Source organism: Phyllobates terribilis, unplaced genomic scaffold (assembly GCF_046119375.1).
Source record: "Phyllobates terribilis strain yellow unplaced genomic scaffold, ASM4611937v1 Scaffold_2__4_contigs__length_985480577, whole genome shotgun sequence".
NCBI classification, from domain to species: domain Eukaryota; kingdom Metazoa; phylum Chordata; class Amphibia; order Anura; family Dendrobatidae; genus Phyllobates; species Phyllobates terribilis.
This window is the reverse complement of record NW_027362762.1, coordinates 649,603,059-649,630,186: the sequence shown is the minus strand read 5'-3', so window position 1 is coordinate 649,630,186 and position 27,128 is coordinate 649,603,059. Positions and strand designations below refer to the sequence as shown.

At 44.9% G+C, this 27,128-nt stretch overlaps 1 protein-coding gene across 1 annotated transcript in view; it reads right to left on the bottom strand.

The window, feature by feature from the left end:
- Positions 1–1,527: 1,527 nt before the first annotated feature.
- Positions 1,528–27,128, bottom strand: part of LOC141252918 (tetraspanin-18-like) — a 75,342-nt gene continuing 49,741 nt past the window's right edge. Inside the window, exons 5-7 of the mRNA XM_073670678.1 lie at positions 16,446–16,625; positions 14,347–14,430; positions 1,528–1,614 (exon numbers count right to left, since the gene is read on the bottom strand). Coding sequence (XP_073526779.1) covers positions 1,567–1,614; positions 14,347–14,430; positions 16,446–16,625 — 312 coding nt within the window. The 3' untranslated portion in view covers positions 1,528–1,566. The remainder of the gene's footprint in view (positions 1,615–14,346; positions 14,431–16,445; positions 16,626–27,128) is intronic.

Below are 27,128 nucleotides of genomic sequence, written 5' to 3'. Positions count from 1 at the left end.
TGGTTGGAACCAAAGATCTCAAATTTGGACTCATTAAACCAAAGCACAGATTTCCACTGGTCTAATGTCCATTCCTTGTGTTCTTTAGCCCAAACAAGTCTCTTCTGCTTGTTGCCTGTCCTTAGCAGTGGTTTCCTAGCAGCTATTTTACCATGAAGGCCTGCTGCACAAAGTCTCCTCTTAACAGTTGTTGAAGAGATGTGTCTGCTGCTAGAACTCTGTGTGGCAGTGACCTGGTCTCTAATCTGAGCTGCTGTTAACCTGTGATTTCTGAGGCTGGTGACTAGGATAAACTTATCCTCAGAAGCAGAGGTGACTCTTGGTCTTCCTTTCCAGGGGCGGTCCTCATGTGAGCCAGTTTCTTTGTAGCGCTTGATGGTTTTTGCAACTGCATTTGGGGACACTTTCAAAGTATGCCCTATTTTTCGGACTGACTGACCTTCATTTCTTAAAGTAATGATGGCCACTCGTTTTTCTTTACTTATCTTTTTTTTACTAAGCTGCTTTTTTCTTGCCATAATACAAATTCTAATAGTCTATTCAGTAGGACTATCAGCTGTGTATCGATCAGTCTTCTGCACAACACAACTGATGGTCCCAACCCCATTTATAAGACAAGAAATCCCACTTATTAAACCTGACAGGGCACACCTGTGAAGTGAAAACCATTTCCGGTGACTACCTCTTGAAGCTCATCAAGAGAATGCCAAGAGTGTGCAAAGCAGTCATCAAAGCAAAAGGTGGCTACTTTGAAGAACCTAGAATATAAGACAGTTGTTTCACACTTTTTTGTTAAGTATATAATTCCACATGTGTTAATTCATAGTTTTGATGCCTTCAGTGTGAATGTACAATTTTCATAGTCAAGAAAATACAGAAAAATCTTTAAATGAGGTGTGTCCAAACTTTTGGTCTGTACTGTACATGGCTGTGATCATAAAGCCAGTGGCTAATACATGTTGCCCACGGTTTGGACAGCATGTATCACTTGTCAGGTTCCCTTTAATAGTGAAGTCATTAATTACAGTATGTACTGTACATAATGTAGCTAAGACATGTTATTGATTTCAGAATCAAGAAACAATTACATATTCATACTGTGCTGAACATAGCCATAATTAAAGCAGGGAGGGTTTCTGAACAAGGGAGGGATAGTGTATAGTGCTGATTGTTTACAGAGGACGTGTCAACTCTCCTGACAGGTCTGACTTAGGATATATTTATATTTCCTATAAAATACCAATCCCGGAGAACATATTCGCTTTATAATACGTGTAGTATGAAACAGACAGGACTCATTCACGAGTGAAATGGTAACAGTTGCCAATTTAAACATACAATTCCAGGAGGAACAGAAGAATGTTGTAACACAGAAGTCTAAGTGAGGAATACAAATATTTACTAAAGCAAACATTTTAGGAAAGTAGATCCAGTTTGTTCCATTTAAACCGCATTTTTTAATTCAGCTTACATTTTTTGACTTGTGCATAAGTAATGCAAACTGTAAAATTACATTTCAGTGTATCTTCACACTTGATTTTTGTCTCCATTATCCATCTAGGTCTTCTAGTCAAAATTGTAATATAGACAAAGAGAAAAAAACATGGCGAACATCTGTGGGTGACAAAGGGTACATGGTCTTAAATATTTCACAAGATTTAAACAACAGCATTTTAACTTATTTTTTTACAATCTGATAAGTTTTTTATGCTCATAAAACTTCATTTACTGATTTAGTGTGAATATGTTCCCACATTAGACAAAGCAAAACTGTACTATGTCAGAAAGGGGCTGTGATTATAGTTCTTAAAATTGAAAGGGGTAAACCTTTATATATGTCACTGACATTTTCCTATCTATTCTATGTATGTATAGCTATTCTCTCTATTCTATAATGTCGGGTACCACTGTGATTTTCTGTATGCAGCTGATGAATTGTCAGGTTTCAAGGAGAGGGGTATGTGAAAATCGGACGGCATATGCATGGTTCGAGTGCCGTGCGATTTTGTTTTCACGCACCCATTGACTTGCATTGGTGAGTCTAGTCCGAGATACGCAGCAATAAGCAGCATGCTGAGAATTTTCTCAGTCCAATTTCAGCTGAGAAAAAAATTGCAGATGAGATGTGCCTCATAGAATAACATTGGTCAGAGTGCAATCTGATTTTTTATCAAATTGCACTCGTTCGTTTTTCTCGTAAATGAGTATGAACCCTTAAAGCGATGTCCCACGTTTCCTTTTTCAAATATCTTTATTTAGCTCCAAAAGCATTCATTGCTGTACAAAAATGCTTCAAAAAAATGCATGCAAAAATGCACCAAAAACTCTGCAGCAAATTGAATGAGAAACATGAAGTGTCATGCACACATTGAGTATTTTTGAATTTCAGATTTGGTGCAGAAAATAATCATCAGCATGTCAATTCTCTGTACGTTTTTGCCTGAGTTTTTTTAGTGCATTCAATGGGTGAAAACGCAGGCAAAATGCACCAAAAGCCAAAATAGAAAATAATCGTCAGCATGTCAATTCTCTATGCATTGAATGCACTGAAAAAATACAGGCAAAATCGCGACAAAAACGTGACAAAATTGCAGTAAAAATGCAGGCAATAAAATGCATCAAAATCGCGGTAATCACTCCTGTCAGTGTATAGTGCTGTGTTGCTGGGGCTGAGTTCACCGGAGTTCAAACAGCTGATAATTAGCTGAGAGCTCCGGTGACCTCACGGTATCAGTAATGCGTGGGAAAATTCTCACGCAACATCGGTGCCGTAAGGAAGGTCTTGGAGCTCTCAGCTGATGTTCAGCTGTTTGAACTCCAGTGATCTCAGTGCTGGCAGCTCTGCGCTATACACTACCGGGAGTGATCGAGTTCCTGTCTCGCCGGCTGTCGCATAGCACAATCACATCTCTGGATGTGGCTGTGCTATCAGTTACATCGACGTGGGACACTCGCTATATGGACTGCGGCGGACAGGTGAGGATTATGGTGGTTTATTATTTTACCTTTATTACAGGTGACATGGGTTGCGGGTGTAACATACCTGGTGGCGTCCTTGCATAGTGGTCCATCTCCCACTGTGCAAGAGCGCGCACTTGATACCCAGTCCAGAATGTCTCTCTGGCTTCCCTCCATGCTGTCTGTTTGTGTCTGTTTCTGTTTCTGCTGCTTAAGGGCGGCGCCCGATCACTTCCTGCTTTTTGTACCTGCTGTGGGTCACACCCCTTGTGCGTCCTCAGCCTATTGCTGTCTGTCACCTGGTATATAGCTCAGCTGCTCCCATCTATCCCTGCCTGAGCATAGTGTTTCTTTCAGTGTGTGCTTGCACTCTGAAGCTGCCAGGTCCCGTTCTTTGTCTCCTGCTTTGTGGTATCAGTTCCCGTGTCTGAACTGAGTCCTGTCTATGTCTCCTGCCTTGCGGTATCAGTTCCCGTGTCTGAGCTGAGTCCTGTCTATGTCTCCTGCCTTGTGGTATCAGTTCCCGTGTCTGAACTGAGTCCTGTCTATGTCTCCTGCCTTGCGGTATCAGTTCCCGTGTCTGAACTGAGTCCTGTCTGTGTTCTCTTGTCTGCCTATCCTGGAGGCTGTATTTCCAGGCCTGTCTGAACACGCTCCTAGCCTGTTCCTCCCGCCTTCTAGGGGCCGATTACCTAGACCTGTTCCTGTATCTTGTCTGTCCTGTCTGAACACGCTCCTAGCCTGTTCCTCCCGCCTTCTAGGGGCCGATTACCTAGACCTGTTCCTGTATCTTGTCTGTCCTGTCTGAACACGCTCCTTGCCTGTTCGTCCCGCCTCTCTGGGGGCCGTATTCCCAGACCCGCTCCTGTATCCCGCTGCAGTGTCGGTCTCCTCTGTACACTCAGTTCCAGTCTGAACTCTTTCCTATCCTTTACCTGTTTTGCCTCTATGTCCGTTCCCTTCCTTTTTCTGCAGAGTCTGAACTCGTACCTAACTCCTGCTTGTTGTCTCTGTACTCCCGTTTGTGAGTTTGTGGTCCACTCGCTACTTCACTGCAAGTATCCTGTGGGTATCTGGCTCTGCATTTCTCTTCCTGTCTGTTCCGTGTGAACAGAGCCCTGTCCCCCCTGCTCTGCCTTACTTACCGTTCTGGCGGTTCTAGCCTGCTCCTACTCCTTTGCTCACCGCCCCGGCGGTTCTAGCCTGCTCTGACTCCTTTGCTCACCGCTCCGGCGGTTCTAGCCTGCTCTGACTCCTTTGCTCGCTGCTCCGGCAGCCTTGCTCCGCTCGGACCCTTTTGCTCGCTGCTTCGGCAGTCTCGCTCCGCTCTTATCCTTTTGCTCACTGCTCCGGCAGTCTTGCTCCACTCTTGCTCACCGCTTCAGGCGGCCTCGTCCTGCTTTACTCTTGCTCACTGCTCCAGCAGTCTCGCTCAGCTCTGACCCTTTGTTCCCCGCTCCTGGCGGCCTTGTCCTGCTCTACTCTTGCTCACCGCTCCAGGCGGCCTTGTCCTGCCCTGTTCTCGCTCACCTCTCTGGGCGGCCTCACTCTGCTGTGTTTGTCCGCCACATCTGTGGTTCTGTTCCTGAGTCCCAGTGTGTACTGGGTCCTATCCCGCCAGTGTCCCTACCTGCTAGTGCCTCCCTGTCTGCACTCTAGCTGTGCTTGCCTGTACCCCTCTGCCTGTATTGTTCCTGAGTCCCAGTGTGTACTGGGTCCTATCCCGCCTGTGTTCCTACCTGCTAGTGCCTCCCTGTCTGCACTCTAGCTGTGCTTGCCTGTACCCCCCTGCCTGCATACCCTCCTGCCTGCATACCAGTCGTGCCTGCCTATACCCACCACTCTGTGTGCCAGCCTACCAGTCTGTTCCTGTATTCCCCTGTGTGGGTCAACAGCCGTGTCCGGGGTCTGTCCTGGAGTAGCACCTGGTCCCTCTGCTCGGTTCCTCCTTGGTGCACTGGCGTCGTATGCCGTCGTGCGACCCTGGTCGGATCGGGTGAATACCTAGTTATGCCCCTCCAGGCATTCACTCTCCGGCACGGTCCAGTGGAATCACTACAATCACACGCACACGCCGCTCAGCCCGGGCGTGTGCATTACAGCATGCTCAGGCCATGGTTCCCGTTGAGCCCCATGGTCTTCGCTCTCTGAGAAGTTTTCCAGCGAATACATGCATTAAAATAAATAAATAAATTTTTTTTCCTTAGCTGAGTTCCAGGCGAATTACGCACCGTCCAGATGGATCTATCAGCTCTCGTTCCTGCGGATCCGCCACGTTACTATGGGGATCCAAGACAGTGTCGTACATTTGTGGAGCAATGCATGCTACACTTTAAGGCCTACCCTCTCTATTTTCCTTCCGATTGGGCTAAAGTGGCCTTTATGATTGACTACCTAGCGGGTGATGCCTTGAAATGGGTCACCCCCCTATGGGAAGCATGGGATCCTGTCGTCCTTGACCTGCAGGCCTTCCTGGTGGCCTTTCGTATGGTCTTCGAGGACCCTAACCCTGAAGCCCCTGCTGAAGCTTCACTTCCCAATATCCCGGAGCAGCCCCGACGGGTAATGTGTGTGGGTAGCGCAATAGTCCTCCAGCCCAATGAGACTACTGCCCACCCAGAATCCTCACAGGGTGACTACGCTTTCCGGAATACTTCTCCCAACCTCAAGAGGCAGTCCAGACGTGCTAGACGTAGAGGCAAGCCGTCATGCCAGGGTCTGTCCTCCCTGAGACCTCCTGACCCCAACCTTGAAGTCCCTACTGAAGCTTCATCTCCCTGTATCCTGGAGAAGCCCCAACGGGTAATGTGCGTGGGTAGTGCACCAGTTCTCCTGCCCGAAGAGACTTCTGCCCATCCAGACTCCACACAGGAGAACTTCCTGCACCCGGCATCAGATGCTTCACCCACTTTTACCGGTGTGCATGTCCAAGGATGCTCCAAAGCTGTGGTTACCTCAGAGTCTGTGCACCTCTACTAGCTGGTGGAGGACCCCCTGTTGCCTCCTGAATCCTCCGGGATACCACTTGATGACAAATGGAGAGAGACTTCTCTACACCCGGTACTCGATACTTTGTCCGCTTCGTCCTGTGAGCCTGACAATGGGTACCCCAAAGTGGTAGTTACCCCCGAGTCTCTACACCCCTCCAACCAGGCGGAGGACCTCCAGTTGTCTCCTGAACCCTTCGGGGTGCTACCTGGTAGCGAAAGGACAGAGACTCTCCTATACTCTGTACCTGATACCTCGCTTGCTTCGTCCAGTGAGTCCAACCTAGTGTACTCCGAAGCAGAGGTTACTCCCGAGTCTCTACACCCCTCCGACCAGGCGGAGGACCTCCAGTTGTCTCCAGAACCCTTCGGGGTGCTACCTGGTGGTGAATGGACAGAGACTTTCCTATATCCTGGATCTGATACCTCGCTTGCTTCGTCCAGTGAGTCCGACCTAGTGTACTCTGAAGCAGAGGTTACCCGTGAGTCTCTACACCCCTCTGACCAGGCGGAGGACCGCCAGTTGTCTCCAGAACCCTTCGGGGTGCCACCTGGTGGTGAATGGACAGAGACTTTCCTATACTCGGTACCCGATACCTCGCCTGCTTCGTCCAGTGAGTCCGACCTAGTGTACTCTGAAGCAGATGTTTTCTCTGAGCCTCTGCACTCTTCTGACCCGGCGGGGGACCTCCAGTTGTTTCCTGAATCCTCCGGGATACCACCAGATAACAAAGAGACAGTGACTTTTTCTCATTATGTACCTGATAACCCGTCTATTTCTTCCTGTGAGCTTGACAAGATGTACCTCGAAGCAGAGATTACCCTCAAGTCTCTGTCCCCCTCCAACCCGGTGAAGGACTTCCAGTTGTCTCCTGTACCCTCTGGGGTGCCACCTGAAAATATGTGGAGAGAGACTTCCTTGTGTGCTGTTCCTGGTACTCCACCCGTTTCGTCTGTTGCTGAGGATGGCTGGATAGGAGGTAGCATCCTAGCTAACCAGATGAGATCAGTTTTTCCTGTGGACAGTGGAAGTGATCTCCTTGAAGTGAACGACTGGTCCTCGAATTCCCTGCGGAAGATTCTGGCAGGCCTGAAGAAGAGGGGGCGTAAGGGGGGGGGTACTGTAACATACCTGGCGGCGTCCTTGCATAGTGGTCCATCTCCCACTGTGCAAGAGCACGCACTTGATACCCAGTCCAGAATGTCTCTCTGGCTTCCCTCCATGCTGTCTGTTTGTGTCTGTGTCTGTTTCTGCTGCTTAAGGGCGGCGCCCGATCACTTCCTGCTTTTTGTACCTGCTGTGGGTCACACCCCTTGTGCGTCCTCAGCCTATTGCTGTCTGTCACCTGGTATATAGCTCAGCTGCTCCCATCTATCCCTGCCTGAGCATAGTGTTTCTTTCAGTGTGTGCTTGCACTCTGAAGCTGCCAGGTCCCGTTCTTTGTCTCCTGCTTTGTGGTATCAGTTCCCGTGTCTGAACTGAGTCCTGTCTATGTCTCCTGCCTTGCGGTATCAGTTCCCGTGTCTGAGCTGAGTCCTGTCTATGTCTCCTGCCTTGTGGTATCAGTTCCCGTGTCTGAACTGAGTCCTGTCTATGTCTCCTGCCTTGCGGTATCAGTTCCCGTGTCTGAACTGAGTCCTGTCTGTGTTCTCTTGTCTGCCTATCCTGGAGGCTGTATTTCCAGGCCTGTCTGAACACGCTCCTAGCCTGTTCCTCCCGCCTTCTAGGGGCCGATTACCTAGACCTGTTCCTGTATATTGTCTGTCCTGTCTGAACACGCTCCTAGCCTGTTCCTCCCGCCTTCTAGGGGCCGATTACCTAGACTTGTTCCTGTATCTTGTCTGTCCTGTCTGAACACGCTCCTTGCCTGTTCGTCCCGCCTCTCTGGGGGCCGTATTCCCAGACCCGCTCCTGTATCCCGCTGCAGTGTCGGTCTCCTCCGTACACTCAGTTCCAGTCTGAACTCTTTCCTATCCTTTACCTGTTTTGCCTCTATGTCCGTTCCCTTCCTTTTTCTGCAGAGTCTGAACTCGTACCTAACTCCTGCTTGTTGTCTCTGTACTCCCGTTTGTGAGTTTGTGGTCCACTCGCTACTTCACTGCAAGTATCCTGTGGGTATCTGGCTCTGCCTTTCTCTTCCTGTCTGTTCCGTGTGAACAGAGCCCTGTCCCCCCTGCTCTGCCTTGCTTACCGTTCCGGCGGTTCTAGCCTGCTCCTACTCCTTTGCTCTCCGCTCCGGCGGTTCTAGCCTGCTCTGACTCCTTTGCTCGCTGCTCCGGCAGCCTTGCTCCGCTCGGACCCTTTTGCTCGCTGCTCCAGCAGTCTCGCTCCGCTCTTATCCTTTTGCTCACTGCTCCGGCAGTCTTGCTCCACTCTTGCTCACCGCTCCAGGCGGCCTCGTCCTGCTTTACTCTTGCTCACTGCTCCGGCAGTCTCGCTCAGCTCTGACCCTTTGTTCACCGCTCCTGGCGGCCTTGTCCTGCTCTACTCTTGCTCACCGCTCCAGGCGGCCTTGTCCTGCCCTGTTCTCGCTCACCTCTCTGGGCGGCCTCACTCTGCTGTGTTTGTCCGCCACATCTGTGGTTCTGTTCCTGAGTCCCAGTGTGTACTGGGTCCTATCCCGCCAGTGTCCCTACCTGCTAGTGCCTCCCTGTCTGCACTCTAGCTGTGCTTGCCTGTACCCCTCTGCCTGTATTGTTCCTGAGTCCCAGTGTGTACTGGGTCCTATCCCGCCTGTGTTCCTACCTGCTAGTGCCTCCCTGTCTGCACTCTAGCTGTGCTTGCCTGTACCCCCCTGCCTGCATACCCGCCTGCCTGCATACCAGTCGTGCCTGCCTATACCCACCAGTCTGTGTGCCAGCCTACCAGTCTGTTCCTGTATTCCCCTGTGTGGGTCAACAGCCGTGTCCGGGGTCTGTCCTGGAGTAGCACCTGGTCCCTCTGCTCGGTTCCTCCTTGGTGCACTGGCGTCGTATGCCGTTGTGCGACCCTGGTCGGATCGGGTGAATACCTAGTTACGCCCCTCCAGGCATTCACTCTCCGGCACGGTCCAGTGGAATCACTACAATCACACGCACACGCCGCTCAGCCCGGGCGTGTGCATTACAGCGGGGATTAGGTATAAGGTGAGTATATGGTGTTTTTTATTTTTAATTTTTTACAGGGGATAAGAACATCGGGGACAAGGTGTAGGTGAGTATAATGTGTTTATTATTTTTATTTACATAATTATTTATTTATTTTAACTTTTTTTTATTCCACTTTCGCTGTGCAAGCACCGCTGATGAGAAATTTATATTGCTCCTCACATCAGTGGCGCTTGCGCTGCTTGTGCATTGTGACAGAGCAGGTGCTGGATGATGGGGGTAGATGTTCCATGACCCGCTGTAAGCTTTTTACCGTGGGTCACTGTCACAGCTGTGAGCTCATGCTGACACCAGACAGAATGATCCTGCAACGGTGTGACCGGCGGTAGTGATTTTACAGCCGATCATAGCCCTTGATTCCTTCTCTGTCATCTGCATGAAAAAGCGTGTTTGGGTCCCCGTACAGGTTCGGGTTTGTGATCGGGTGACCGAACACGAACATCTTTTTGATGTTCGAGTTTGATCGATGAACCCGAACATCAAGGCATTCGCTCATCTCTAAAGAGATCTGCACACTTTTCAACCAGAGACAGGGTGAAAAAAAAGTGATAGATCAAGTTACAATTGCATTCTAAGGTAAAAAAAACATATCTTAATGGACAACAGTATAATCTCATATGTAATGACTGTTGTCCGTTGCCAGTCACATTGTAAGATCAATCTTCATCATGTGATTAACAACACAAATACCTTCCCACTACATGTAAGTCAGTTTTACGTTATTAAAAATTGGCATCTAAAATCTATCTAATTTACTAGTGCTCATAAAATAGAGGGGTATATTGTAGCCTGGAGGGGTATAGTTTGGCCTAGACTATTTTACACCCCCGGCTATAGTTTGGCCTAGAACAGTTTATCCCCCGGGGTATATTCTGGCCTGGGCCAAACTATAAGAAAAAAACACACACTGATTTGAGCAACATATATGCAGTACAGACCAAAAGTTTGGACACACCTTCTCATTTAAAGATTTTTCTGTATTTTCATGACTATGAAAATTGTACATTCACACTGAAGGCATCAAAACTATGAATTAACACATGTGGAATTATATACTTAACAAAAAAGTGTGAAACAACTGAAAATATGTCTTATATTCTAGGCTCTTCAAAGTAGCCACCTTTTGCTTTGATGACTGCTTTGCACACTCTTGGCATTCTCTTGACGAGCTTCAAGAAGTAGTCACCGGAAATGGTTTTCACTTCACAGGTGAGCCCTGTCAAGTTTAATAAGTGGAATTTCTTGCCTTATAAATGGGGTTGGGACCATCAGTTGTGTTGTGCAGAAGTCAAGTGGATACACAGCTGATAGTCCTAGTGAATAGACAGTTAGAATTTGTATTATGCCAAGAAAAAAGCGGCTAAGTAAAGAAAAACGAGTGGCCATCATTACTTTAAGAAATGAAGGTTAGTCAGTCCGAAAAATTGGGAAAACTTTGAAAGTGTCCCCAAGTGCAGTTTCAAAAACCATCAAGCGCTACAAAGAAACTGGCTCACATGAGGACCGCCCCAGGAAAGGAAGACCAAGAGTCACCTCTGCTTCTGAGGATAAGTTTATCCGAGTCACCAGCCTCAGAAATCACAGGTTAACAGCAGCTCAGATTAGAGACCAGGTCAATGCCACACAGAGTTCTAGCAGCAGACACATCTCTTCAACAACTGTTAAGAGGAGACTTCGTGCAGCAGGCCTTCATAGTAAAATAGCTGCTAGGAAACCACTGCTAAGGACAGGCAACAAGCAGAAGAGACTTGTTTGGGCTGAAGAACACAAGGAATGGACATCAGACCAGTAGAAATCTGTGCTTTGGTCTGATGAGTCCAAATTTTAGATCTTTGGTTCCAACCACCATGTCTTTGTGCGACGCAGAAAAGGTGAACGGATGGACTCTACATGCCTGGTTCCCACCGTGAAGCATGGAGGAGGAGTTGTAATGGTGTGGGGGTGCTTTGCTGGTGACACTGTTGGGGATTTATTCAAAATTGAAGGCATACTGAACCAGCATGGCTACCACACCATCTTGCAGCGGCATGCTATTCCATCCGGTTTGCGTTGAGTTGGACCATCATTTATTTTTCAACAGGACAATGACCCCAAGCACACCTCCAGGCTGTGTAAGGGCTATTTGACCAAGATGGAGAGTGATGGGTTGCTACGCCAGATGACCTGGCCTCCACAGTCACCAGACCTGAACCCAATCGAGATGGTTTGGGGTGAGCTGGACCGCAGAGTGAAGGCAAAAGGGCCAACAAGTGCTAAGCATCTCTGGGAACTCCTTCAAGATTGTTGGAAGACCATTTCCGGTGACTACCTCTTGAAGCTCATCAAGAGAATGCCAAGAGTGTGCAAAGCAGTCATCAAAGCAAAAGGTGGCTACTTTGAAGAACCTAGAATATAAGACATATTTTCAGTTGTTTCACACTTTTTTGTTAAGTACATAATTCCACATGTGTTAATTCATAGTTTTGATGCCTTCAGTGTGAATGTAAAATTTTCATAGTCATGAAAATACAGAAAAATCTTTAAATGAGAAGGTGTGTCCAAACTTTTGGTCTGTACTGTAGATGATGGTATGAAGACCTAGTAATAGGTACAACTCAGTTAGATGGTATATATTCGCTGTATGGACAAATAATTGGCAGACCATTCGGGTGAAAATATAGTAAAACAGAGAGAAACACTGAATATAGGATCCAAAAATCATAATACAAATCAAAGAAAGATTAAAAAAAACCTTTATTTAGATAATTGGTTAAGGTGGCACTACAAGCACAAGAGTGCTCGCACTAAAAAAGTTAAATGGATAAGGATATAATAGCAGCAACGATTATAAAAGAACGACAAGGGTAGGATATATATATACAAAGATATTTATCGAATATATCATACAATAATAAATATACACCACTCCGTATAAGTAATGTGTAGACAATATGTAATGCCTCTAGTGTGTATCAGCAAAGGAATCCACCCTAGTGGCCAAAAACACTCAGTCAGGGATATACTATCACAAATGGTATCCAAATGATGGAGTGACAGTGGTATAAATCAAATAACACCCCAATGGTAAAGCAATACTGTATATGTGAATGCTGTTTGGAAAAGCAAAGATGGGAGAGGAGGAGGGGGGGGGAGGAGGGGAGAGGTGAAGGAGGAAGAGGAGGGAAAAGGTGATGAAAACAGAGAGTAAACTGAGTAACCAAATAATATGAGCAAGAGGATATGACATGTGAAAAGAAAGTGAAAGAGTTAACATAAAGGTATAAATAAGAGCATCATGCAATAAATAGGAGTATGTAACCCAAGGAAAGAAAGGAGTATGGTATTTAGCTGGCTGAGCCAATCCAAGAAAACTAAGTAGTGCAGGGCAGCCCCGACGCGTGTTTCGGACACAAGGTCCTTCGTTAGGCAGGGTCGTTGCTGCAGGAAGCTGGTGGTGGTGGCGGCACGAGTGGAGCGATGCTGCATGCTCCAGGCTGGGAAGAGGGGGTGTTCGGCGGTTCCCGGACTTCCCATCCTTTTCACTGCAGTGAACTTCAGGAAAATGGCTGCCGGAGTAGACGTTTTTACAGATTGAGATCTCGGCTCTCTAGCTGTAACTTTATTATTTTTTGGCGAACAGAGCTGCATAAGAGCTTGTTTTTTGCGCTATGAGTTGAAGATTTTTTTTGGTACCATTTTAGGGTATATTACATTTTTTGATTGCTTTTTATTCAGATATTTCAGACACAGAATAACCAAAAAATAGCAATTCACTTAACTGTTTTTATATATTTTTGTGCACGGTTGATCTTGGGGTGAAAGCGATAAGACTGATTCTTTCTTTGGGTCTGTACAATCACAATGAAACCAGATTTATATCTTTTTTATGCTTTGCTACTTTTACCATTAAAAACTATATTTTACTAAATGAATTTGTTTTTGCATCGCCATATTCTGAGAGCTGTAACTTTTTTATTTTCTTGCCTAATGTGCCATTTTAGGGACTGTTTGGATAACTAATTTGTACTAATTGTTTTTACATATGGCTTTTTAATCACTTTTTATTACATTTTTTGTGTGTCAGTATGATGAAAAAGTGACATTGTCAGCATGTTATTATTATTTTTTATGTTGTTCACCGTATGAAATAAACAATGGATTATTCCAGGTGTGGCAACGCCAGTTATGTGTACTTTTTTATGTTTATTTTTGTTTTAACACAAAGGCTGCATTTTTAGTGGAGAAATTAGTTTTTGTGATTTGTGTGCAATTTGGTGTGTGTTTTTTTACTTTTTTACACATTTTATTTAACTTTTTTTAGGTTTTTCACTTAGTCCAACTGTGGGACATGTATATTTTTTACTTTGATCATTGGTGTCATGCATTGGAGTATTCATGTAATACAGTGCAGTAGACCTGTCAGTGTCTCACTGAATCAGCCTGTTAGACCCTGCTCGTAGCAGTACCTAACAGGCCACCATACCCTGGGGTCATCAGATGACCTCAGAGTACCATGGCAACCATCATCACCCGTGATTATGATACTCTGATGGTGTGAAACGGTTTATTTTAACCCCCTTTTAATTACTTAGATACCATTGTCACTATTGACAGCAGTATATAAGGGGTTAATTGGCCTTGATCGGTTCCAAAGCCAGTCGGAGCCGATGGAGCAGGGTGCCAGCTGTCATATTAAGCTGTCACCCATGGGATTTTCACCCAGTGGGGGGCGCTATTAATTTATTCCAGTTAAAAACGGCGATGAGGAAATGACACCCCTTAACTACCGTTGTTATAATGCGAATCGGCAGTCGTTAGGGGATTAAGTCATAGGGGTGAGACGACGTGGCTCAATGCATAGTGAACAGTGAACATAGTGAACATAACCTCACCCTGGCACTGACTGACAGCCGACTCTAATGTGATGCAAAAAAAGTAGCAAAATATATACTCACCTGCCAATTTTAATCTGATGCCCAGGTCTCAGCCTTTTATTCTGGTAGTGACATTATGTGACTGCTAAAGTGAATTATGCATCACCGCTGCAGCCAGTGATGGGATAATGTGGTCACATGTCCTTGTGACTGGTATCATATGTACAAATATGGGATGGTCGGGAATCATTACAATGGCACTAGAGGAGCAGAGCATTGAATTGGTATATATTGTGTAAAATATTACTTTTACATATTCTCAGCTGTTTTGTTTTTTTCTACTTATGGACAACCTTTATGATGATGATGATGACGATGATAGGAAAAACAATGTAACCTACCTCAACTCCAAGAACACCTAGGCCAACACCTCCAGATATGGAAATATATTTCTTCAAACTTTTAGCAATGGTACTAAAACAGCCCTGGTGAAAAAGAGGGGAAAGCAATACAAATCATTAAAGATAATTGGGAATAGACAAAGTTAAAGTTACTGAATTCTGACTTTTTCTTATGTCTGGAGTTAAATTTACATTAAAGCACCACCCCAGAATTTGTTTTATTTCTAATCTAAGGTCCAGTCTAATACCTACTCACTACCGTCGTCACCTTCTATCAGCGCCGCTCCAGTCGGTCTTTAGCAGTCTGTGACCTTCCGGACTGTTCCAGTGTTTGCTGAAGCAAGTCGGAGGTCATTTTTCAATGCAAGCCTATGAGAGCCTCATTCTGGTTCTCATGGACTTACATTGAGCGCTTGTGACCATTAGGCCGAAGTCACACTGGCATATGGCATCCAATGTGAGAGCTTAGGACGCGATATGCTAATGACACTCGGCTCCAGCTCTGCTGCGAGCGTGAGCTGAGTGTCAGTGTGCTGTGCCCTGATCCTCTCACATCAGAGAATCGGAGAACAGGTGTTGAGGAGATGGACAACTGAGCTGTCAATCACTGCACAGACAGCTAAGCATAGCCCTGCACCAGACTGGAGGACAACTGAGCTGTCAATCACTGCACAGACAGCTAAGCGTAGCCCTGCACCAGACTGGAGGACAACTGAGCTGTCAATCACTGCACAGACAGCTAAGCATAGCCCTGCACCAGACTGGAGGACAACTGAGCTGTCAATCACTGCACAGACAGCTAAGCGTAGCCCTGCACCAGACTGGAGGACAACTCAGCTGTCAATCACTGCACAGACAGCTTAGCACTGAGGGGTGAAATCGTTACAATAGTATTGTTTGTTCAGTGCATGTCTGAAAGGGACTGGCTGACTAGCTTATTTCAGTAGCTAAGCCATTCCTCTTCTGTGTCGATGTGTAGACAGAGAAAATGTCTGGCTTAGATATTAAAAAAGTTAGTTAGACAGCCCCCATCAAACATAGCAATGATTATATGCCTTCACAAAAAATGCTGTCCTGGGTGGGGAAAAACTGGAAGCTTATATCTTCATCTCAGGTAAAATTTTTTACATCAATTTTTAAAAGCAGAAAGCTAAATAGGTTAAAAAACAAATACTATACATCAACAGCTTGACGCTATAACAGATTTCTGTTATATTATACAGTGAATGTTGCCCTATGGAATGACATTTGGACATGTAATGGAACATAATTGCATAGGCTGGCTCTAACAGGTTAAGACCCACTGACCCTACGACTGAGTTAACCATATGTATTGAGCTCATATTGTAGTACAGCTGATACAACCTATGTAAGGGCTCGCACTCATCTGCGTTTAAAACATCGCTCCGATGTTGATCCAGAAAAGTAGGACGACTGTCATGCAAGTACAATGCGATTTTTCTCACATAGCATCTGTATGACATGCGTATGCAATTTTTTTTCTCTGCAACTATTATTCTACAATCATTTACAGGACCTTTTACAGTGTTCTATGCTACAGAATGGTAATGTATCCATAAAAATTGGACTGCATACGGATGATCCATGTGCAGTCCATTTTTTTTATTGTACCCATTGACTTGCATTGGCGAGTCTCGTCCAATATACGTGGCCACTTGCAGCATTCTGCGATTTTTTTCTCATACAGATTCCAGTGGAAAAAAATTGCAAATTTTGCAAAATTAAACTGGTCTTTCCCCGGCAAAATTATTTATCTCCCTGCAGCTTGCAGAATCGTAACTGTGTGCAGTATGAACACAATCAGGATTTTAAAGTATTTGTCTGCTGGAGTGGTCGTCATGTTTGGGTTCATGTGCAGTCAAGCTAGTCAATGAAAGATTGAGAGATGCAGGAAAACAGCTGGACGGCACTTGATCTCAAGTATGCAAGTCACATATAAGCGGTCATGTGACGACCACTCCACCTGGCAAACTGAATGGAATCTTGACAGTATGCATATTGCAAAAAAAATATACCTGGCCCAGAAAACCTCTTTATATATTAGCAAATATAGTGGCCCTTATTAGACAGATTGGTACCTGATTATTAGTGTAGTCTGGAGTGTTCTCCATGCATTTCCTTTTGTCCTTTATGATTCCAGATAAAATTGGGTTGTCACGCTTGCAGCATGCTTCTGGCCATGGTGCAAAAGGATATAGATAGTGGAAATGGGATCTATTATCAAAGTCATTTAATCCAGATATACCACAACAGGAGAGCTAAACCAGGTAAAAACAGAAAACAATTTGGTGCATTATATCAAAAACATCAACAGATACAATGTTGATAAATTTTCATAAAATAGTGACATATCAGAATAAGCATTTTGGCCCTGGTTCATCATTCGTGTGGTTTTCAAAGTCACTTTCCTTTTTTGGCTTATAGTATTAATTGATGTTTTTGCAGCCAAATTCATCAAAATAGCGTACCTTATTCATGAATTTGGTGCAAAGTCAAAAATGGGCTTTATTCCTTTCTTGAACTTTTTTTCTGAGACTTTTGGCCCCAAAAAGTCATAAAAATTACACCAGAATTACACCAAGGGTGGACTGGAGTTCAATTGCGCTAAATTTTTCAGATTTTTTTCACAATTGATGAATCAGGCGAAAACTTCTTGAATCACTAAACCCCACCCACAAAGTAGAAAGCCAGAAAAATTAGGGAGGCATATATAAAATATATTTAAAAAAAGGAGCAAATAGAATAATAAATTGGGCAAAAAAAGGCATAAAACTAGACAAAAAGGAAAATTATGAATTGGGGCCTTTATTTCCAAAATTGGATCTTCATGGACTGTACGATGTCAGAATTTTCCAGTGTCGGAGACCAGAGTGGGTGGTCATGTGAGCTCCAGTGTGAGATTTATGGCCATATTCCAACCAGACATTTGTAAACTTGCTGAATTCACGTGTATTGAGTAAAGCCGGGTATGTCTTGTTGGCATGTTACCGCATATATGCAAATTGCATTCTTTTGATTACGTGACTGCCTGCTCTCACCACCGACACCGGAAAATACTTACAGCATTCAATTTAAAGAATAAATATTTTAGTTAGGTGAGTGGTGACAGCCATAGAAAGGGACTGAAGGAGATGTGAGGGAATAGGGTCATTGGTGCAGGTAGTAGGGAGAAAAGATGCAAGGAGCCTGATCACTTCTTTTTCCGTGACTGGTTCAAAGACAGAGAGTGAACTAGATGTAATGGGAGAGGGAGGACTGTGCATGGTATTAGGGGATTGGGAGAAAATTTCTTGTCTGATATGGTCAATTTTTTCTTTGAAATAATTAGCCAGATCGTCAGCGCTGAGGTTGGTAGTCAGGGTTTTCACTCTTGTTTGGAGGAGGGAATGAAAAGTGTCAAAGAGGCGTTTAGGATTTTTGGAAAGTGAGGTGATGAGTAGTGTTGAGCCACCCCCGTAGTGTTCGAGTTCGGTTCGGTTCGTCGAACACCCGTGTGTTCGCCGAACTGTTCGTCGAACTGTTCGTCGAACACCTTCGAACACCGTTAAAACCAATGGCAGGCAAACAAAAACACATAGAAACACATAGAAAACACCTTCAAAGGTGTCCAAAAGCTGACAAACTGCTCAGAAGACACAACTAACACATGGAAAAGTGACAAGTACATATAGTCATGCGAAAAGAAAAGAGGTGGAGGAGTAAAAGGAGGGGGAGACACAGATGTAGGCATGTCATGCCCTTCTAAAATCCAAAAAGTGAGAAGCCGACACGGCCAGTCCGTTCCTGCCACCTCCGTGTCGCCGGATTTGTGCCAGAGCCGCGGTGAACCCTGACGGCCAGCCCCCCTCTCCCAATACTGGTGCCTGTCCGCTGGTGGGTCGAGCGAGCCCCCCTGTGGTGGAGGCAGCTCTAAGCTTTTTAATTTAAATTGTCTCTCTAATTTGAATGAATACACTTTAAATCCATTTACAAGGATCTATTGGAGGGCAAGTCTCATGCCAGCAGCCGCGTAATTCCAGCTCCAGTAGCGTCCACTAAAGCTGCTGCAGTTAAAAAGCTTTTATAAGGATCGAGCTCGGCTGTCCACCGCAAGGCATCCTACTGCCAGTCCCAGCCCCTATGCCTTGGGGTGCCTCCTGATGCTCTTCACTGAGTATCCCGTGGTCCCGAAGCATTTCCTTTGAAAAAATTAAGTGTCCAAACTACAGGTGGTGTAGCTTGCTTAACAGCCGGGATAATCCGCTGACTAGCAGACACTGCTACTAGGCACAAAGTATTTCCTGGGCTAGATGCAGTTAAAAATTTGTAATTAGATACTCTCGTTGGATGCTGAGAAAGCATTCCATAGAGTCTCCTGGCACGCCATATATGATTCTCTTAAAAAGCTTGGGGTAGGGGTCTAGGGGACCCTTTTATAGCCAAAATCACGGCCCTGTATCGCAATACGTCACCTAGGCTGAAGATAAATGGAACTGTAGCACCCTGAGGGCTCGGTTGCTACAGAGGTATTGCACCTCACCCAGAGGTGTGATATCTCACTCTCAGGTAAGGATGTAGTGTGGATCAGGACCCGACACCTGCATGCATTACACCACATTGCCGTGGGGCAGGGCGACCAATATGCCCCTGAGATGGGCACGACAGTCCCTGTCCCTGGCTGGAGTGGGGGGAGGGAACACTGAGGAAGGGGAACCCTGTAGTGCAGGAGCAGGGAGGAAGCAGTTCCTGGGTGCATTGAGAAGGGAGTATAAAAGGTGGGCACCATCTTAGTTCAGTGCAGAGAAGTCTGAGCAGAAGTGGCAGGGAGCAGGGGCTCTGCATGAGCTCTGCTCCGGAGGCGGGCCTAGTAACAGAGGCCCAGACCTGGAAGAGGGAGAAGGAAGGAAGAGGAGCGGAGAAGGCTCCAGGAACGAGGAACGAAGGGATCCCAGGGGTGCGGACGGGCGAGTCGCCACCACACGCCCGAATCCACCTGCGTGGAGGGGTCAGGCCAAAGGGGGAGACCGGTCCCCGAAACTAGTGGAGGCAGGAAACGACCCTCAGCTAGAAACAGGAGGCTGTGACATTTTATGTGGCGCAGCCCCTCGCTACACCCGCTAGGAAGGCACCACATAGGGTCAGGGAAACTGGCGCCAAGTTTACCAAGAGGAGGCCCGAGGCAGCCGGACAGAAGGGTTGGTAAGAAAGGCCAGACAAAGGACACACAAAGGGGGTCCTGTGAAGCGCTCCAAAGTTATCTGGAGTTGTCTGAGCCCCTCACCTGGTGAGCACAGGGCAGCCGTTACCTGCAGACGTGGTCTGGATAATAAGAACTGTGAGTAAAGGCCCTGGACTGCATCACTGACTCCGTGTCGTTACTGCTGCTGCCCTGCACCATCACCCCCATCCTCCGCATACACTGCCCTGAGGCTATACTCCTCCCGTGGGGAGTTATGCTACGCTCTGCTGCACCCACAACACCAGCCTCAGCGGTCTGCCCTGGAGCGGCGGTTCACTCTGACCGCAATCCACGGGTGGCGTAGTCGGACATTTAAACATCAAAACCACATAAATAGTTCCGCCACTGGTTTGACCGCCCTGATCCACGGAACCGGGTCGCCGCCACGGAGACTACGACCACCAGCATCCACCAAAAAGGGTCCGGCTCCGGGTGTCCCAAGGCCCAGGGGGCGCGTCAGAACATTTTCATCACCTTTCACAATCACCAATGGGACAAGGCAGGGATGTTCTCTGTCCCCTCTCTTATACATCCTAGTGACGGAGCACCTGCTCTCATCAATTCGCCATAACCCCAATATTAGGTGGATTGAGGTGGGAGGCACCGAGTACAAGTGCTCTCTATTTGCTGATGATGTCCTAGTATATATCACTCAATCACATATATCCATCCATGCTGTTGTGGCTGAAATAGATCACTTTGTTACATGGTCAAATTTTAAAATCAATGCAGCGAAGTCTGAGGCCCTCGATGTCTCCCTCCCCAAATCCATATAGGATTCCATCCAGTCCAATTTTCCCTTTGCCTGGCCCTCACAGGGTATGAAATACTTAGGAATTCCTATTCATAGGGACCTCTCCCGTCTATGTTATCTTAATTTTGGGCCCTTTATTGAACAACTCCATACAGACCACGGTTGGCAAGTTAGAACTGTAAGATTCACTACGTGAACCACTGGTGTTTTGTGGAAAAGCACATGTACACTGTGTTCCAAATTATTATGCAAAAAGTGTTTAGGAGTGATAAGGGAAGAATTTGTTTGTTTGTCAGTTAAACTCATTGATGGTGATGTGTGTCAGGGCTCTTTATATCACTGTAAGCAATTGCAGACACCTGTGCTAATTAGTTTGGCAGGTGTGTCCAATGAAAGGCAAGACTACTTAAGAAGGCAAACATACACAGTATATTGACAGTGACAGATGTGATGAGGATCGCTTACGTTTTCAGCAAGACAACAGATGACTATACTAACCTTAAGGGACGCTCACTTATGAGTCACACATCGGCTTCCAAAATTTGATAGTGAATTGGAACAATTTCTAGTCGGAGCTGTTTGGCATGGCTTCGGCTACACATTATTTTGGTTATATATTATTATTATACTATTCCCCCCTCTTCCTTCCCTTCTTTGGTTTGTTCACCTATACACGAATTACACACTATATATGTATTGACATATATTTTGGTATACACATATGAATATTCTTATATATGGTATATAGAGTATATTCTCGTCTGCACTTTCTCTTCACTTATGTGCACCTTATCCTTATTACACACATGGTGTTATGACTATTTTTCTCCTTCCCCCCTCCCCCCTTTTTTTGTTTTTTTCCCCCTCAGCCAGTTTCATAGTCTCACAGTGTTTTCTGGCAATAAGTTTATTTTCACTTCTCTTTAATAAAATAAAAAATAAAAAATTTATTTTGGTTCACCTTTACACCGTTCACTGTTTCTTTTGTGTGCTTCAGATTGGGTATTTCATTGGGTACATTTAATTCGGCACACTTTCACATGTATAATGCAATACTGAACACAATCTCTCTTCCTTCCACACTTGCTATTAGGGTTCATCTGTGTGCACTTTCTATTATATTTTTTTATTATATTGCTTTATGATTCATTGCATCTTTTCTCCCCCTCCTTGGTGAATTATCTTACAGGGTTGGTATTTCTGTGTATTTTCACATATGTTGCTTTCGGTCACCCTAACATGGTGTGTTTTAGATGGGTTTCTTATATTATTTAGATCCCATTTTGTGATATGATTGCCGTTTTTTTCTGTTTTTTTCTGTTTATTTGTTCTACTTTTTGTGCCCTAGCTTATTATTTATAACACACTATAAAAAATATATATATTTTTTTCATCTTATTTAGATCCTGTATACTTAGTATGGACTTCTAGATTGTCCATACTATTTACTTTTATGAACACATTTATATGATGTATTATGTTTTTCAATGAGATGTCTCTTTGACTTATTCTCTAATTATTTCCTCCATTTATCCTTAATCCTTTTCCTTAGTCACATCGCTTTCTCTTTGTATTTATATCCCATACTTGAATAACTCATTCCTTTTCTTTTTATTTTGGTAGCCGCTTCCCCTATCACATGGTTTTATCCTTGTATTTACATCCCTTACCGGAATGACGCTTTCTCTATAATGATTATAGCCCTGTTGCTGTCAGCACGTGTGGAGTGCGCTTCCGTCTTGCGGACGGGGTTGGTTGCCGGGCGATGCGCTCATCCAGCGTTGTCTCTCTCCTCCCTCTGTGCTGACGTCGGCCGGTGGGCGGAGATGGATGACGTGAGCGCTGCTGCCGCGGGCTTCCGCCTTGTCGCGGCTTCCGGAAGCGCCATTAACACCACACGTGCACTCTTGTGCACTGCATATAAAGGAACACATGAGACCCCCTATGTACCACCCCCCGAAGAAGCGGAACGCGAAACGCGCGTTGGGGTTGCCTTCTTTCCCACAAGTAACAAGGTTGTATTGCTTCCTCCCCTCTTCCTATCCCTATTCTTATTTTTGTTTTTTCTGCTTTTTGCCCTATGTATCCTCCTTAATCAATCATAATGTTATAACCACATGGGCCTTTAATATATGACACTATTGTTATTTTGATTGATCTATTGTGTCACTACCTATGTTATTTGGGATTTGGGGATTATTTTGAAGCCTTTTCATTATGCATTTGAATATAGCCCTTATTTATGTGTATATTTAAATCTCTCACAGCACTGGGAGCACATGTGAACTATATTTGTGTCCGCACAATCACAGACATCTTTCGATCAACCCATATCGTCTATGATTGACACTAGTCCTTATTGTCTGAAGGTACTATTCGGATTGATCTAATTATTTCTGCTTCTGATCTGTGCTCATTAGTGCTTGGAGATTTTATTGAAGTTTTCTACTTTCTACCTAATATAGCCCTGGATTGGAATTATCTCTTTGTATTGTGGTACTAACCATTTTTTAGCCCCGGAGTATTATTTGTTACGATTTGGTGCAATAAGAATTACCCATTTTGGTTTATTTGTGGTACTTCCTGTATGGATACTAGAGATGAGCGTTGTTCTACTCGAACTGTTCGCCAATCTCAAATTCGAGCTGTTTTGGGCGGTGTTCGAGCCGGTCGGCGAACACGAACAATTTGAGAAAAATTCGGCTGTTCGAGGTTATGTTCGATAACTGTTCGTGCACCAAAATCATAACTGGATTTTTTCTCAGTAATGATGAAAATTAATGTTAATACGCAGTTTGAGTGTACAGCGGGGCGGGGGGAGGGGCAGGGGATGGATCTCTGCAGGAACAATGAAGATCTCCATTTTTTTTTCTCTTTCCCGCATTTGCAGTGGGGAGGTGCAATCTGTCAGCCTATCAGCAGCGCACACACGGAGCGAAGTGCTTTTTTTCACACAAGCAAGGGCATGTGTGATTGGCAGTGTATGTCACATGTCCTTGCCCTATAAGACCAAGCCATTTTCCCCGTCGCCACCATTTTCTCACTGCTGCAGCTGCGTGTTAGACGGCACCGCTGTTGCTGTGTGCGCTATACCTTGTTAATTTCAAGCCAATTTTCGCACAAATATACAGATAGCTTGGGAGTAGGGAATAGTTGTGATTGCAGTCCTTTTAAGGACTAGGTTACAGCATTTCCTTCGACTTTTATCAAGCAGGTCTGTGCTCTTAAATAGATAGATTGTGGGAGTAAAGACTAATTGTAATTGGAGTCCTTTTCAGGACTAGGTTACATCAGTTCCTATCAGTTTTTGCCAGGCAGGTCTGTGCCAGTGCTGTGCAAGTTTTTTTCACAGCATTTGGATGAATCTAGCAAAGCTAATCCTTTTTGGCCTATTGCAGAGTGTGTTAGTCAGTGGAGTAGCCTATCTGTGTTGCAAGATATACCACCTGTGTATAGAATACCAATTTTTTTACTGCACCTAGTGAAGTAAAATCTTTTGGGCATAGCATCATTCTATTAGTCCATCTATACTGACCTCCATCAGGTTGCAAATTAAAAATAATTTTTTTCTGCATCTAGCTCTGAAAAAATATTTGGGCTTCTAGCAGTGTGTGGGACTTGGTCTATTAGTCCATCTATACTGACCTCCATCAGGTTGCAAATTAAAAATAATTTTTTTCTTCATTTATCTCTGAAAAAATATTTGGGCTTCTAGCAGCGTGTGGGACTTGTTCTATTAGTCCATCTATACTGACCTCCATCAGGTTGCAAATTAAAAATAATTTTTTTCTGCATCTAGCTCTGAAAAAATATTTGGGCTTCTAGCAGTGTGTGGGACTTGGTCTATTAGTCCATCTATACTGACCTCCATCAGGTTGCAAATTAAAAATAATTTTTTTCTTCATTTAGCTCTGAAAAAATATTTGGGCTTCTAGCAGTGTGTGGGACTTGTTCTATTAGTCCTTCTATACTGACCTCCAGCAGGTTGCAAATTGAATATAATTTTTTTCTGCATCTAGCTCTGAAAAAATATTTGCGCTTCTAGCGGTGTGTGGGACTTGGTCTATTAGTCCATCTATACTGACCTCCATCAGGTTGCAAATTAAAAATAATTTTTTTCTGCATCTAGCTCTGAAAAAATATTTGGGCTTCTAGCAGTGTGTGGGACTTGGTTTATTAGTCCATCTATACTGACCTCCATCAGGTTGCAAATTAAAAATAATTTTTTTCTTCATTTAGCTCTGAAAAAATATTTGGGCTTCTAGCAGTGTGTGGGACTTGTTCTATTAGTCCTTCTATACTGACCTCCAGCAGGTTGCAAATTGAATATAATTTTTTTCTGCATCTAGCTCTGAAAAAATATTTGGGCTTCTAGCGGTGTGTGGGACTTGGTCTATTAGTCCATCTATACTGACCTCCATCAGGTTGCAAATTAAAAATAATTTTTTTCTGCATCTAGCTCTGAAAAAATATTTGGGCTTCTAGCAGTGTGTGGGACTTGGTCTATTAGTCCATCAATACTGACCTCCATCAGGTTGCAAATTAAAAATAATTTTTTTCTTCATTTATCTCTGAAAAAATATTTGGGCTTCTAGCAGCGTGTGGGACTTGTTCTATTAGTCCATCTATACTGACCTCCATCAGGTTGCAAATTAAAAATAATTTTTTTCTGCATCTAGCTCTGAAAAAATATTTGGGCTTCTAGCAGTGTGTGGGACTTGGTCTATTAGTCCATCTATACTGACCTCCATCAGGTTGCAAATTAAAAATAATTTTTTTCTTCATTTATCTCTGAAAAAATATTTGGGCTTCTAGCAGCGTGTGGGACTTGTTCTATTAGTCCATCTATACTGACCTCCATCAGGTTGCAAATTAAAAATAATTTTTTTCTGCATCTAGCTCTGAAAAAATATTTGGGCTTCTAGCAGTGTGTGGGACTTGTTCTATTAGTCCTTCTATACTGACCTCCAGCAGGTTGCAAATTGAATATAATTTTTTTCTGCATCTAGCTCTGAAAAAATATTTGCGCTTCTAGCGGTGTGTGGGACTTGGTCTATTAGTCCATCTATACTGACCTCCATCAGGTTGCAAATTAAAAATAATTTTTTTCTGCATCTAGCTCTGAAAAAATATTTGGGCTTCTAGCAGTGTGTGGGACTTGGTTTATTAGTCCATCTATACTGACCTCCATCAGGTTGCAAATTGAATAAAAAAATTTTCTGCATCTAGCTCTGAAAAAATATTTGGGCTTCTAGCGGTGTGTGGGACTTGGTCTATTAGTCCATCTATACTGACCTCCATCAGGTTGCAAATTAAAAATAATTTTTTTCTGCATCTAACCCAGCCAATAGTTTTGGCCTAATACCACAGTTTGGCCACTCAGCTCTGCTCGGTTACCATCCATTGTTTTTTTGTGCAAACAACTCCAGAGTTGTGAATTAGTTAACCACCAAAATGAGTGGAAAAAGGCCTGCTGCTGGTGGAAAGGGGAATAGGCGTGTTGGGAAGGGGAAAAAAGGTTGTGTTCGTGGGGTAGGTGCAGAAGAAAGACCATCTTCCAGCCAAACTAAAATGTCTACTTCTTTTAGCGGACAATGTGATAAGATCCCTTTCTTACGGCCACGCCAATCGCTACAAATTCCAGATGAGGCACAAAAACAGCAGGTGCTTCAACGGATATCAAGTGCTCCTTTAAGTGGGCTCTCCTCCACATCAACTTCAACATCACAAATACTCCAGTCCTCAAAGGTGTCACCCAAATCGCACTTGCTTCCTCACAGCTCCCAAATCTCCAGCTGCCCGTCTGAGTATGAGGTAGAACAGATGGTTGAGTCTGCAGAGCTGTTTACTCATACTATAGCCTGGGAATCAGAGGTCGACTCCAGCGCTTCTGTGAATCCAGACGAGGAAATGATCTGCACTGATGCCCAGAATCTTTATGAGTCGGATCCAGGACCAGACGCAGAAGGTTCTGACCATAATGTAGACCCTCATTCCCAAACTGTAACTCCTGTTGGTGGAGACAATGAGGAAGACGATGATAAGACTCAAATACCTGATTGGAGCGACAACTTTAGTTTTTTGTCAGGGCAGGAACAGGTTGGCTCTGAGGACGACGGGTGTGATAACGCACAGGGTGATGATGATGAGGTCGGAGATCCCACTTACTGTCAACCCACAGTCAGCCAAGAGATGAGGTCAGCAGAGGAGGTGGAGGAAGATGCTAGTGACGACGAGGTCAGGTTGCGCCTTCCTGGACAGAGACGTAGTACTGGAAGCACGTCAACAACTGCATCCTCAAACACAACTCTGCCTCTCACCACAAGTCGTGGTGGCTCTTCAGGTCGCATGGGTGCTAAGCCTTGCATAGCCTGGGCATTTTTTCAGATCGATAAAGATGACCCAACTCGTGTTATCTGTAACATTTGTCAGCAAAAGCTAAGTAGAGGCCAAAAAATACATAGTTTGAGTACTTCATGCATGAACCGGCACATGGACATGAAGCATAAGTTGCAGTGGGAAGCTCAGTGTGCTACAATGCGGCCTAGCCGGCCGGGCCAACCACCGTCTGCCATATCTTGTGCATCCGCGGCCTCTTCATCCTCTGTGACTGGGGGGACAGCAGTCACACCTGTTTTGGGGCGCAGACCTGCCACCTCTTTACCCGCAACAGCCAGCGTGATTGGCAGGTCATCATTTTCTTTGGAGGTGGTAACACCAGCTGGTCTTGAGCGCTGTCCGACATCGATAGCACCACCTTTGGATCAAGGCAACCTAACATGTCCGCCT